This window comes from Scyliorhinus canicula, unplaced genomic scaffold (genome assembly GCF_902713615.1).
Source record: "Scyliorhinus canicula unplaced genomic scaffold, sScyCan1.1, whole genome shotgun sequence".
NCBI classification, from domain to species: Eukaryota; Metazoa; Chordata; class Chondrichthyes; order Carcharhiniformes; family Scyliorhinidae; genus Scyliorhinus; species Scyliorhinus canicula.
The window spans coordinates 340,653-355,863 of record NW_024055654.1 but is presented as its reverse complement, the minus strand read 5'-3'; the positions used below and the strand labels follow the sequence as shown (position 1 = coordinate 355,863).

General features: G+C 46.0%; 1 protein-coding gene across 2 annotated transcripts; it reads left to right on the top strand.

The window, feature by feature from the left end:
- The first annotated feature begins 6,989 nt into the window (after positions 1-6,989).
- On the top strand, positions 6,990-12,220 carry LOC119960568 (zinc finger protein 239-like). Of its 2 annotated transcripts, none has more exons than XM_038788230.1 (2): positions 6,990-8,437; positions 11,695-12,220. In XM_038788230.1, the coding sequence occupies exon 1, from the start codon at positions 7,367-7,369 to the stop codon at positions 8,414-8,416; it is 1,050 nt and encodes a 349-aa protein (XP_038644158.1). In that variant the 5' UTR covers positions 6,990-7,366; the 3' UTR covers positions 8,417-8,437; positions 11,695-12,220. The 2 variants fall into 2 exon arrangements, 1 of the variants encoding a protein (XP_038644158.1); XR_005459455.1 differs by lacking the exon at positions 6,990-8,437 and adding an exon at positions 9,535-10,141.
- The last annotated feature ends 2,991 nt before the right edge of the window (positions 12,221-15,211 follow it).

Sequence of the window (15,211 nt, the reverse complement as noted above, 5' to 3'; positions counted from 1 at the left end):
CAGGGTTCAGTGCCCCCGTGTCCATAGCGGGGAGTCACAGGAACAGGGTACAGAGGAGCTGAAGGGAAACCATTTGGGACCCAGAACATTGTAAACATCCTGTTACTCTGATTGTTTTTCATCCTCAAGTAATTTTCTGTTAGTTTTTTTGAAACATGTTCTGTTTCATCAATGAACTTTTAAAGGAAAATATTTTAAAATAAAATAATCTTTTATTCTCACAAGTAGGCTTACATTAACACTGCAATGAAGTTATTGTGAAAAGCCCCTAGTCGCCATATTTCGGCGCCTGTTTGAGTACAGAGCGAAAATTCAGGATGTCCAATTTACCTAACCTGCACGTCTTTTAGGACTTGTGGGAGGAAACTGGAGAACCCGGAAGAAACCCACGCAGACATGGGAGAATGTACAGACAGTAACCCAAGCCAGGAACTGAACCTGGGTCCCTGGCGCTGTGAAGCAACTGTGCTAACCACTGTGCTACCGTGTCCACAGCATTTTCTAATTGAAGATGTTAATCAGAGGAAGCGTTCAGACACTGAATTGTAGAGTTTATATAAAAGACCAATATAGGAGTGGAGGAAAAATTTATAATTTTATTGTCCACCGGTTCCTTTGGAAGTTCTTGAATTGAGGGATAAGATCACAGACGATGCTTTTAAAATGGACACTGTTATTACAAAAAGCAGCGATATATCTGGAATATTAAACACCAGTCAGTTCACATTAGAAGGAAGAAAGTAAATATTGTCAGACTGTCAATCCTGGACGTGATTAACAGCAGAACCCCAACACCGCAGTCACTTATTTACCTGCTGGTGTGTCACCAGCTGTTGTGACTGAGTGAATCCCTTCCCACACACTGGGCAGGTGAATGGCCTCTCCCCAGTGTGAATTCTCTGGTGTGTCAACAGGTTACACGAGTGACTGAATCCATTCCGACAGACTGAGCATATGAATGCCTTCTCGCTAGTGACTTTGCTGATGTCTCTGCATGCTGTTTAACTGAGTGAATCTCTTCCCACGCACGGAGCTGTTTATCGGTCACTCCCCAGTGTGAACTCACTGATGTATCAGCAGAGTAGTAGACTGAGTGAATCCCTTCCCACACACGGAGCAGGTTAACGGTCTCTCCCCAGTGTGAATTTGCTGGTGTGTAGGTTAGATGAACACCTGAACCTCTTTTCACAGGAAATTCAGCTGAAAGATCTCCTCAGTGTGAGCTCACTGGTGTGACTGGAGGAGAATGACTGTGAAACACGGAACACATGAACGGCCTTTTACTGGTGTGACTGTCGATGGTTTTCCAGCTGGTGTCTCAGTGCTTTTCCAGTCACACTGATGTTTCAAATCTTTTCCCACAGACAGAACAGACAAACATTTCTCCTTCCACATTGCAAGGTCGATGATATCCAAGACCTGATGAGAAGCATGATTCTTAAAGATCTTAAAATCCCCCCTTTCTGATACCCTGTAAAAGGAGTTTACAGAAGTTCCCACTGTCAGTAAAGGGCAGAAATTCAGAGCAGACAATTCTCGTTTCTGTTGGGTATTTTTTTCCCCTCTCTTGGTTCCCCAAAGGTTTAACTCCGTCTCCCAAACTCTCCTTCAATCATTTTCTCCGCTGGTCACTGGGTTGTTGAAGTTCCACTCAGTCTGTTCCCTCACCAAGATGGTCACACACTTGCCCTGCTCGCTGAACAGTGCCAGCTTTATAAGGTCATATGAAACGGCAACAGCATGGGCCATTCAGCCCCTCATGGCTGATCTGATTCTGCCCTTCATTCCACTTCTCTCCCCGTCCCCATAACCTATGACTGCCCAGTGGATCAAATCTCAGAGTTACTAACTCAGCCAGTGACCCAGTCTTCCCTCCTCTCTGGGGAAGTAAATTCTGTTTTAAAATGCTGCTCAGACCAGTGTGTTCCTGAAGCCCCTCCCACTCCCTCTTTCCTCACAAAGCCCCGCCCACTCCCTCTTTCCTCAAAGGTGTGGCCACTTCCTCTTTCCTCACAAAGGTGTGGCCACTCCCTCTTTCCTCACAAAGGTGTGGCCACTCCCTCTTTCCTCACAAAGGTGTGGCCACTCCCTCTTTCCTCACAAAGGTGTGGCCACTCCCTCTTTCCTCACAAAGGTGTGGCCACTCCCTCTTTCCTCACAAAGGTGTGGCCACTCCCTCTTTCCTCACAAAGGTGTGGCCACTCATGCAAACTACTTCCTGCCAAGATGGCCGCTGGTTGGCTGGGTAACCTGGGCCTGTCACTGGGGAGGAAGCCCTGCCTCATGATCAGTCCTGACTCCCATCACAGGATGGTGGCCGGTGAACCCCGTTGCCCCGGGCCTGTCATCGTCGGCAGACAGGGTAAACATGGGGCTTGAGGACTCCATGGAGGCAGCCACTCTCTCCATGACACGGTCTCTGGAAACTCCGACAGCCTCCAATTCTTCAAACATATGAAATAGGAGCAGGAATGGGCCACTCGGCCCCTCGGGTCTGCTCCGCCATTCAATAAGATAACGACTGATCTAATTGTAACTTCAACCCCACATTCCTGCCCACACCTGGATAACCTTTCATCTCCACGTTGATCAAGAACATATCTAACTCTATCTTAAAGATATTCAAAGATTCTGCTTTAATGTCTTTTGAAGACGAGGGTTCCAGAGACTCTCAACCCACGGAGAGAAATAAAATCTCCTCAGCTCCGTCTTTATTGAGAGACTCCTTTGTTTTAAATAGTGACACCGAGTTCTAGATTCTCCGACAAGAAACATCCTCTCCACACCCACCTTGTAAAACCCCTCAGGATCTGAAAGGATCGCCCAATTCACCATTTACTCTTCTAAACACCAGTAGATATAAACCTAACTTCTCCAACCTTTCCTCAGAAGGCAACCAGAAGGGACAATTTAGCGTGGCCAATCCACCTAACCTGCACATCTTTGGGTTGTGGGGGTGAGACCCACGCAGACACAGGGAGAATGTGCAAACTCCACACGAACAGTGACCCAGGGCTGGGATTCAAACCCAGCTCCTCAGTGCCGTAGTCCCAGTGCAAGCCATTGCGCTACATGCCACCTGATCAAACGTTTAATAACCTGTGAAACAGCTTGGGACATTTTATGATGTTAAAGTTTCAGACTATAAACTTAAAGCTGCTGTATCACTTTCAGTCAGGAACAGGTCCTAGTTTTACACCAATCTCGGATCTGACAGCACGTTTCCATCATTCTCCAATGTCCTTCCTGACTCTGAACACAGTGGTAAAGGAGCTTCTGTTCTGTGTCTAGGAGCTCTGAACCCTAGAGAGAGAGCGGCTGGGACACATTTCTTACATACCTCAGGATTAACCCACACATTCAGTCCTCAATCTGGTTACAGCAGCAATAACACAAGAATCCAATCTCTGCAGTCACCTGTGAACCCGTTGATGTGTCAGCAGGTTAGACGACTGAGTGAATCCCTTCCCACACACTGGGCAGGTGAACGGTCTCTCCCCAGTGTGAGAGCGTTGGTGTGTCAGCAGGTGGGATGAAGCAGTGAATCTCTTCCCACACTCGGAGCAGGTGAACGGCCTCTCCCCAGTGTGAGTGCGTTGGTGTTTCAGCAGGTGGGATGAACAAGTGAATCCCTTCCCACACACAGAGCACGAGAACGGCCTCTCTCCACTGTGAACTCGCTGGTGTGTCAACAATGCGGCTGATCGAGTGAATTCCTTCCCACACAGGGAGCAGGTGAATGGCCTCTTTCCACTGTGAGTGCGTCGATGTCTCAGCAGATTGTCGCTGCTTTTAAAGCTCTCCTCACAATCAGGACATTTATAAGTTCTCATATCGGAGTGAATACGCTGGTGTCTCAGCAGGTTGGATGAATTAATGAAGCCCTTCCCACACATGGAGCAGGTGAACGGCCTCTCCCCAGTGTGAATTCGGTGGTGTACAGTCAGTTCAGATGATTTCCTGAACCCAGTCCCGCAGTGAGAGCACTTGAATGGTCTCTCGTCAGTGTGAACACGTTGATGGGACATCAGGTCCCCAGAACTTTTATAACACTTCCCGCAGCCTGGGCATTTAAAAGGTTTCAGGTCAGTGTGAACTCGCTGGTGTTGCAGCAGGTTGGATGACTCTCTGAATCCCTTCCCACACATGGAACAGGTGAACGGCCTTATCCCAGTGTGACTGCGTCGATGAATTTCCAGCTTGGATGGCCAATTGAATCCCTTCCCACAGTCAGCACATTTCCATCGTTTCTCCATGGTGCCAGAGTCCTTGTGTCTCTCCAGGTTGAAAGATCAGTTAAATCGTTGTCCACACAAAATACATGTTTCTCCCGCTGTGAATATTTTTCAGGCTGGGCAACTGGTTAAAACTCTTTCCACAGTCCACCTACTGGAACACTCTCACTCGGGTGTGTGTGTCTCGGGGCTTTTCCAGTCACACTGATGTTTGAAATCTTTTCCCAGACAGAACAAACATTTCTCCTTCCATATAAAAAACGTGATGCATCAAATAGCTCTGTCAGATCTTGAATCCTCTTCTAATATCCTGTAAAAGGAGTTGACAAATGTCATTATTCTAAGTCCTGGATAGAAATTCAAAACAGAAATTCCAGTTTCAGTGGAACATTTTTGTTCCCCATCCCTCTTCCTAATGCAGAATGCAGTTAAGTTTATTTCCTCCACTCCCAGTTTTCCCTCTCCCACTTCTCTGACTGGGTTTACTTCTCCAGCTTCTGTTTGCAGACTGAGAATAAAATCAATGAGTCCATCATTTTCTCTCCAGGTCACTGGGGCCTGAAGCCCACCTACCCAACATCCCTTCACTAAGATGACCCCACATGTACCCTGCTGGCTGGACAAGACTCCCCAAGCTCAGGGCAGTACGGTGATGCAGTGGTGATGCACTGCTGCTCCAAGCCACCGAAGACCCAGTTTCGCTCCCGGCCCCGGGTCGCTGTCCATGTGGAGTTTGAACATTCTCTCCGTGTCTGCGTGCGTCCACCCTACAACCGATGGCGGCCGGTTTCCAGGGTAAATTTCCTGCCGAGCCACCTCAGAACTTAATCACGGTCCCAAGGGACTGCCAATGAAATAGGAAGTCAGGACTGATCAGGGAGGTTTCCTTTCTTCCAATTAAAGGGTGGCACGGTAGCACAGCGGTAAGCACTGTTTCTTCACAGTGCTGAGGTCCCAGGTTCGATTCCTGGCTTGGGCTACTGACTGTGTGGAATCTGCACGTTCTCTCCGTGTCTGTGTGGGTTTCCGCTTGGTGCTCCAGTTTCCTCCCAAAAGACGGGGCAGCACAGTAGCATGGTGGTTAGCATAAATGCTTCACAGCTCCAGGGTCCCAGGTTCGGTTCCCGGCTGGGTCACTGTCTGTGCGGAGTCTGCACGTCCTCCCCGTGTGTGCGTGGGTTTCCTCCGGGTGCTCCGGTTTCCTCCCACAGTCCAAAGATGTGCGGGTTAGGTGGATTGGCTATGCTAAATTGCCCGTAGTGTCCTAAAAAGTAAGGTTAAGGGGGGGGGGTTGTTGGGTTACGGGTATAGGGTGGATACGTGGGTTTGAGTAGGGTGATCATTGCTCGGCACAACATCGAGGGCCGAAGGGCCTGTTCTGTGCTGTACTGTTCTATGTACGTGTTGTTAGGTGATTTGGACATTCTGAATTCTTTTTCTGTGTACCCGAACAGGCATCGGAATGTGGTGACTAGGGGCTTTTCACAGTAACTTCATTGCAATGCAAATGTAAGACTACTTGTGACAATAAAGATTATTAAAAGAAAACCAGAATCAGTCCAACCACAGACATTAAGATACAGCGTGCAGATGTCTGACGTGTCTGTTCAGCCCACCCGGCTACCTTAATTTAATAACCCTTAATAATCTTGTCTCACAAACTTAAATCAATCTCAGTTTTTAAACTTTCTACTGACAATCTGAATAGTATTCCAGGTTTCACGATATTTTCTATGAAGTGATTTCTGACATTGCTCCTGAACAGCCCAGTCTCAGTTAAACAACTAAATCTCACTGATTTGGACATTTAAATAATGACAATTATTTTACTCTGAACAGGTTATGTAACAACATTTCAAAAACATAATAATAATTTGAGTAAAGCCCTGCGGAAGCTGGAAATGTGAAGTGAAAACAGAAAGTTGTGGAAATCCTCAGCAGGTTTGGCAGCTTCTGTGAAGAGAGAGAGTTAACATTTCCAATGCAATCTGATTCTTCTTCAGAAGTGAGTGTTTGCAGCATTATGATTTCATTTGACAAACATAATGAAGGTGAACTTTGTGGTTCTTACAGATATCTGGCTGTAATTCTGATTCCAGACCTTCCTCTGAACACTTTGCAACCTCAGCTCCAGCTCATTGTCCTTCACTGAAGACCCGGATAGAAAATCCCGCCATAAGATGGCGGCGCCCGCCGGGTGACCCGGGGCCTGTTACCGGGGAGAAAGTCCCGCCCACTCCGTCTTCCTGTACTAAGATGGCCGCCCCAGCGCTCCGCTCCCCGAACAAAAGACCCGTCTTCCATTCCAAAGATGGCGGCGGTCGCCGGTTGCCCCGCGGCCTGTCACCGGGCACTCCCTCTTCCCATACTAAGATGGCCGCCCCAGCGTTCCGCTCCAGGAAAAAAAGAACCGCCTCCCTTTCCCAAGATGGCGGCCGGTAAAGCCACTCCTGGACTGCACTCTTCCTATTGGTCAGTAGCCACCGTCAATCCCCAGCCATTGTGAGTTGGAGCATGCGTAGTCTGGATATGAAGCTGGATTCAGGCGGGTGAGTGGAGGCCCCAAACCCCCCAATAAGACCCATTGGTTTTATTGTCAGTCTGCAAACAGGAGCTGGAGAACTGAACCCAGGCAGAGGAGAGGGAGGGAGAAAACTGGGAGTGGAGGAAAGAAATGGTGCAGATGGTGAGATGGGTTTGAATTTCAGCCCAGGGAGTGTGTGGGACGGGGATTTACAGCTTTGGGGGAACAAGAGAGGGAAAAATGTTCCAGAGAAACTAGAATTGCCTGTTCAGAATTTATATCCTGGACTGATGGTGATGGCTTTTATAAACTACTTTTACAGGGGGTTCAAAGCGGAAGATTGGCTGTCAGAAAACTCAAACCAAATATCGAGATCTGACAGAGTCACTCAATTCTTTCGAACCTGAATATCACAGTCTTTGAATGTGGAAGGAGTAATGTTTGTCTGTTCAGTTTGTGGGAAAAGATTTTAAACATCAGTGTGATTGGAAAAGCACCGAGACGCACACACACATTAAGTGTTCCATGAACTGACCGTGGAAAGAGCTTTAACCAGTTACATAGACAGAAAAACCATCACACCATTGACTGTGGGGAGAAACCGTCCATGTGTTGTGTGTCTGGACAAGAGTTCAACTTGTCATTCAACCTGGAGAGACACAAGGACACCGGCACCATGGAGAAACCGTGGAAATGTGGGGACTGTTGGAAGGGATTCAGTTACCCTTCTGAACTGGAAATGCATCGACGCAGTCACACTGGGGAGAGGCCGTTCACCTGCTCCACCTGTGGGAAGGGATTCACTCAGTCATCCAGCCTGCTGACACACCAGTATGTTCACACAGAACAGACACCTTTCAAATGTTCTGAATGTGAGAAGAGATTTAAAAGCAAAAAGTATCTGTTGAGACACCAACACATTCACAGTGAGGAGAAGCCATTCATCTGCTCCTTGTGTGGAAAGGGATTCACTGCTACATCAAACCTGCAGAAACACCAGCGAGTTCACACTGATAAAAGACCTTTTAAATGTCCAGACTGTGGGAAGTGCTTTAAAACGTCCGGGGAAGTGACCTGTCATCAACGTGTTCACACTGACGAGAGACCATTCAGGTGCTCTCACTGCGGGACTGGCTTCAGGCGATCATCTGAACTTACTGTACATCAGCGAATTCACACTGGGGAGAGACCGTTTACCTGCTCTGTGTGTGGGAAGGGATTCATTCAGTCATATCACCTACTGAAACACCAACAAATTCACTCTGATCTAAAACCTTTTAAATGTTTTGTCTGTGAGCAGAGCTTTAAAAGCAGCAACGGTCTAGTAATGCATCAGCGGATTCACACTGGGGAGAGACCATTCACCTGCTCTGTGTGTGGGAAGGGCTTCACACAGTCATACAACCTGCTGAAACACCAACAAATTCATTCTGATATGAAACCTCTTCAATGTTTTGCCTGTGAGCACAGCTTTAGAAGCAGCAATAGTCTAATGAAACACCAGCAAGTTCACACTGGAGAGAGATTGTTCATCTGCCCTGAGTGTGGGAATGGATTCACTGACTTACAGCTTATGCTGAAACACCAGCGACTTGATAAGTGTCTGCAGGGATTGGATTCGGCTGTTTTTGCTGCTGTCAATCAGATCCAGGACTGAAATGTGTGGGTTAATACTGAGGTGTGTAAGAAACGCGCCACAGTCGCTCTCTTCCATGGTTCAGAGCTCCTAGATACAGACAGAAGGCTCCTTTACAACTGTATTTAGAGGCAACAAGATTAATGATGAATGCTGGAAACTTATGATTTTAGTCCGGGAGTCAGAGTTTACCCAAAAAGGGGGGTCCATGTCATTGATAATTTTGAAGAGTTTATGAAAAACAACAGGTTAGATATGGTACACCAGCTAAATTGGCAGAAAATACATGTGACCCATAACAGTTGTAAGGCTCCTTCCTGTTTATTCCCTTATTTTCACTATCTCTTATTTTGTCGTTATTATTTTTGATCCAAGGATGATTAATGGACATGTATTTTAAATCAAGCAGGATTAATGGATACATATCTTTACGTCAAGCAGGATTAATGGACACGTATCTTTAAATCAAGCAGGATTAATGGACACGTATCTTTACGCCAAGCAGGATTAATGGACATGTATCGTTACGTCAAGCAGGATTAATGGACATGTATCTTTAAATCAAGCAGGATTAATGGACATGTATCTTTACATCAAGCAGGATTAATGGACATGTATCTTTACGTCAAGCAGGATTAATGGACATGTATCTTTAAATCAAGCAGGATTAATGGACATGTATCTTTACGTCAAGCAGGATTTTTTTCTAAAAATAATTTTTATTCAAGTTTTTCAATAACAAATTTTCTCCCCACAATTTAAAACAAACAAGGCGTGTTTCCACACCAACACAAGAAAATAACTCACCCCCACAAAATAAATAATAACAAAAAACCAACAGCAATACAAGACCGAAGAAAATAACAACATAGCAAACCCACCGCCGTAAAAAAAAAACCCCCCTAACCATCCCCAAACCCCCCCCCAAAGTTGCTGCTGAGACCGACCACTCTCGACCCCTTCACCAGGAAGTCGAGAAAGGGCTGCCACCGCCGAAAGAACCCCTGTACCGACCCCCTCAGGGCAAACTTCATCCTCTCCAACTTGATGAACCCGGCCATGTCGTTGATCCAGGCCTCCGAACTCAGGGGCCGCGTATCCCTTCACTGAAACAGAATCCTGCGCCGGGCTACTAGAGACGCAAAGGCCAGAATGCCGGCCTCTCTCGCCTCCTGCACTCCCGGCTCCGAAGCTACCCCAAAGATTACGTCAAGCAGGATTAATGGACATGTATCTTTAAATCAAGCAGGATTAATGGACAAGTGTCTTTAAGTTAAGCGGTAGAATTCAGAAGTTACTGGAGAGAATACTAGTTCCTGCTGGTTTGAATGCTGATCTCCGGGGCTGGAGGTGACGATCTCCTCGGAATGGATTACTGATCCCAGATCAGGAGGATGGTGATATCCGGGGCTGGAAGTGACAGTCTCCTCGGAATGGATTACTGATCCCAGATCAGGAGGATGGTGATATCCGGGGCTGGAAGTGACAGTCTCCTCGGAATGGATTACTGATCCCGGATCGGGAGAATGGTGATATCCGGGGCTGGAAATGACAGTCTCCTCGGAATGGATTACTGATCCCGGATCAGGAGGATGGTGATATCCGGGGCTGGAAGTGACAGTCTCCTCGGAATGGATTACTGATCCCGGATCAGGAGGATGGTGATATCCGGGGCTGGGAGTAACCGTCTCCTCGGAATGGATTACTGATCCCGGATCAGGAGGGTGAAGATCTCCATGGTTGGAGGTTCTGATCATTTATTTCACTATCTATTTATTTATTTATTTTAAAAATTAGAGTACCCAATTATTTTTTTTCCAATTAAGGGGCTATTTAGTGTGGCCAGTCCACCTAACCTGCACGTCTTTGAGTTGTGGGGGTTAAACCCACGCAGACATGGGGAGAATGTGCAAACTCCACACGGACAGTGACCCAGAGCCGGGATTTATTTAACTATTTATTAGAAAGGAACAGATACTCAAGGTAATGCTTCCTATTTCCATCAGAAACCATGAAGTTATGGAATGAAGAACTTCTATTAGGAGCAGTTGAGGACTCTGGGTCTGTGATCGATGGAGTTTAGAAGGATTAGAGGGGGATAGAATCTTAAAAGTGCAGAAGGAGGCATTCAGCCCATTGAGTCTTCATGGACCCTCTGAAAGAGCACCCTATCTAGGCCCATGCCCCACCCTATCCCCCGAACCCCACTTCACCTAACATTTCACAGTAACTTCATTGAAGCCTACTTGTGACAATAAGAGATTATTATTATTAAGGGACAATTTAGCATGGCCAATCTACCTAACCTACATATCTTTGGACTATGGGAGGACACTGGAGCACCCGGAGGAAACCCACGCAGACACTGGGACAAAGTGCAAAGGTCACAGACAGCCACCCAAAACTGGAATTGAACCTGTGGCGCTTTGAGGCAGCAGTGCTAACCCCTCTGCCACCATGCCATTCTCATTGCAACTTAGAGAATACTGCGAGGCCTGGATAGAATGGACGTGGAGAGGATGTTTCCACCAGTAGGAGAAACTAGAACCCGAGGGCACAGCCTCTGACTGAAGGGACGAACCTTTCAAACTGATATGAGGAGGAATTTCTTTCTTTTCTCACTCTCTCTCTTTCTCACCCTCTCATGGTAGCACAATAGTTAGCACTGTTGTTTCACAGCGCTAGGGACCCGGGATTGATTCCCGGCTTGGGTCACTGATTGTGTGGAGTCTGCTCGTTCTCCCTGTGTCTGCGTGGGTTTCTTCTGGGTGCTCCGATTTCCTTCCACAATGAAATGAAATGAAATGAAATGAAAATGAAATGAAAGTCCCTAAAGACATGTTTGTTAGGTGAATTGGACATTCTTAATTCTCCCTCAGTGGACCCGAACAGGCGGCGGAGTGTGGCGACTAGGGAATTTTCACAGTAACTTCACTGCAGTGTTAATGAAAGCCTACTTGTATCACTAATAAAGATTATTATTATGTGGTACTCTTTGCCGCAGAAGGCTGTGGAGGCTAAATCACTGAGTGTCTTTAAGTCAGAGATAGACAGGTTCTTCTTCATAAGGGGATCGGGGGTTATGGGGAGGAGGCAGGAGAATGGGGATGAGAAAAATGTAAGCCATGACTGAATGGCAGAGCAGACTTGATGGGCTGAATTACCTAATTCTGCTCCTATATCTTATGGTCATTTTGTGGTTCATTGCTTGCTCGGATCTATGTTTAACCTTTACACAGCTGCAGGTTTACATATGGGTCCTCAGATCCTCACACCCTCTCACATTTATCTTGTTTCAGGTTCTGTGCTCGAGACAAGTCCTTGGCAGAGAAAACAGGCCAACACTGTCCTGTGTTTGTCAACCCAGGAAGCTTTCTTCACAAGAGAGAGAGAGGGAGCTATTCCGAACAGAGGCAATACATTTAAGATTTTATACGGTTCTTGGACAAGGACGTCTTACAGATCTCCCAACCTGGAGAAGGGAATATCCTTACTGACTACACACAACTGATTTCTGACTAACCCAGCTATTTCTAAGCTGTGAGCAGTAAAATGTGATAACCATCGACTCAGATTCATCCTCCCCACCTGCAGATCATGCCTGACAATTCTAAATTCTTGTCATGCCACAAATATAACATAAAATATGTTGGAAATATCAATTGAACAAAAGTTCATGCACGGACTTAAAAAAATTCCCCAGCTCTTCTGAATCTAGATTGGGCAGCATGGGTAGCACAGTGGGTAGCACTGTTGATACACAGCGCCAGAGTCCCAGATTCGATTTCCGGCTTGGGTCACTGTCTGTGTGGAGTCTGCATGTTCTCCCCGTGTCTGCGTGGGTTTACTCCGGGTGCGCCGGTTTCCTCCCACAAGTCCCAAAAGACATTCTGTTCGGTGAATTGGACATTCTGAATTCTCCATCTGTGTACCCGAACGGGCTTCTAGGGGATGTGGCGACTAGGGGTTTTTCACAGAAACTTCATTGCAGTGTTAATGTAAGCCTACTTGTGACAATAAAGATTATTATGTTTTTAAATTCATTCTTTCAGGGAATGCAAATGTCCCTCAGCCCAATTCAGAGGCAGTTAGGAGTCAGCCACATGATTGTGGATTACTGACCCAGTGACATTACCACAACACCAGATAAACCCGTACCAGCCTCCCCGAACAGGCACCGGAATGTGGCGACTAGGGACTTTTCACAGTAACTTCATTTGAAGCCTACTCATGACAATAAGCAATTTTCATTTTCATTTCATTTCACAACACCATCATCTTCCCTCAGAGATTGACAGATTCCATCAACAATACTCAGGCTGAGTCATTCCCATTTGCTGCTGTGATTTTTCTCCTTTATTCTCAGTGAAACATTACATTAATTACCATTCTGAGCCCCGGAGAAACTTTCCTTTCCAATTCAATATTCACATAATCTGGTGTTTTTTCATCAGAAACAGAAGTATTTGCGATCAGTTTGGAGATAACTCCCATATCTCCTGTTCGCAAACACTTTGTCCTGAAAGATAACAAATGGGATGAAGTCAGATCTTTAGAAGACAAAAGTCTTTAGTTCAAGTTATCCCCATGCCGTCAGTGGAAAGGGTTAACTTCTGTTTCCAAACGGGACAAACAAACATTGTCAACTGTGTCAACTTTAAATGACTTTTCAGATCAAAGGTGAACCATTTTCAACTTTTAGCGCCAGTTCTTTTGGGTTTTTGTTTTTTTAGTTTTGCCCAATTGTTTTTCTTTTCATTCTGCTTCAGGCACCTTTCTAAATGACTGGAATAAACTGAAGGAAAATAAAAATTAGCTTTCAAGGTAAACTTCAACCTTCTTAGACCAACAAGTGTAAAAGAGAGTGGAGCTTCCCACAGCTTGTGAACTCCGAAACATAACTTCAGGGCTGACGTTTATCTTCAGGGATTCAAACATTTTGGTGCCATTTCCAATTGTACCAGTAAATTGTGATTCACACTGAAAGGTTTACTTTCACTCCGTAATTAAAACATTTCACTTTTCCCAGCACAGGAACGGGCAGCATTTTAGATTAAATTCCAATTGTTCACTTATCTTGTAGCTGGTGTGTGGAGAAGATCATGTTCATTGTAGATCTGTCAGCACAGAAACCGCACTGTGCTTCTGGATAAACTCAGTCTGCAGGACAGTGAAGATTTTGTAACCATGACCCGAGTGAAGGCCTTCACAGTGACTTTAAGGAGTGAGATGTTCCTGGAGTTGTTGTGGTCTTCTCTGTCACCTTTCCTTTTGCAGATTGCTATGGTTATTGCATCACACATGTTCTGTGAACCAGTCTTACATCCATAAACAACAAGACATCATGAAGGTGTGACAGTCGATGGGACTTTCCATGTTTGCACAGTTCAGCTGGAATTCCATCCTTGCCGGGTGCCTCTGCTTGCTCAGCGATCAATGGCTTTTTCGAACGCATGGCGAGGATTCCTTGTCTAACTCAACCATGACAGGAAGCTGCAGGAGACTCGAAACAGAGACTGGGAGATGTCCGTCTCACAGGGGTACAGCACACAGACATGGTCAACCCAATGGGACATCTGGTTTCTTCTGACTGTGAGAAGCTCACCATTTGTCAATATCTTTGTTGATGGGAGAACCAAGCAGCCTCTTAATCCCTCATGCACAGCAAGCACATATTCACTGTCACAGGCAGTTTGGATTTCCCGATGTCGGCTGATCCATTGTTTATTTACACACCATGTCTCTGTATTTTACACAACTCTCTTGGTGACTTTCGAGTGATGCAGTGTTCCAGCTGTTGGGTTTATCTTCTGCATGAGGTAGACTTTGCCTTCAGCTTTTACCAATGTTTCTGCAAAATTGTTACCGTTTAATTTCATGTTCCTTCACAATATAATTTCATCATGGAGGCGTCACTGAAGAATGCACAAGTCAGTGAGAATAGTCAGCAGGATCAACCAACACTTTCTCATTGGAGATGTTAATCAGTGGAACCTTTCACACACTCAATTGTAGATTTTGCACTTAAATTCAGTTTAGGATTGAAGTCAAAGTTAATAATTTTATTGTACACAAATTCCTCTTGTCAGTTTTTGAATTAGGGAGAGAGATCACAGGTGGTGCTTTTAAAAAGGGACACAGCAGCCCTGAAAATCAGTGACATCTCCAGAATATTAAACTCCAGGGATTGTTAATATCAGCAGAATCAAACCGGATATTGTCAGATGATCAATCCTGGATGTGATTAGCAGCAGCAAAAGGAACAGAATCCAATCCCTTAAGTCACTTGTGAACTTGCTGATGTCGCCGCTCTTTAGCTGCCTCAGTGAATTCCTTCCCCCACACAGAGCAGGTGAACGGTCTCTCCCCAGTGTGAATTCGCTTGTATCACCAAGTTGGTGGACTTCGTGAATCCCTTCCCACACACAGAGCAGATAAAGGCCTTCCCCCGGTGTGACCTCACTGGTGTTCAATGAGATTGGATGAAGACGTGAAATTCTTTCCACACAAAGTGCAGCTGAATTGCCTCTCCTGATTGTGAACTCCCTGGTGGTACTGGAGGCTGGATAACTGAGCAAATTCCTCCCCACACACGGAGCAGGTGTACGGCTTCTCCCCAGTGTGAACACGCTGGTGTGCGGTGAGGTTGGCTGAAGACCTGAACTTATTTCCACAGTGAGTACAGTTGAATGACTTCTCCTCAGTGTGAGTAAGCTGGTGTGTTAGCAAGTGGAATGAATTTGTGAATCCCTTCCCACACTCCAAGCAGATGAATGGCCTCTCCCTGGTGTGAACTCGCTGGTGTATTGCAAGGCC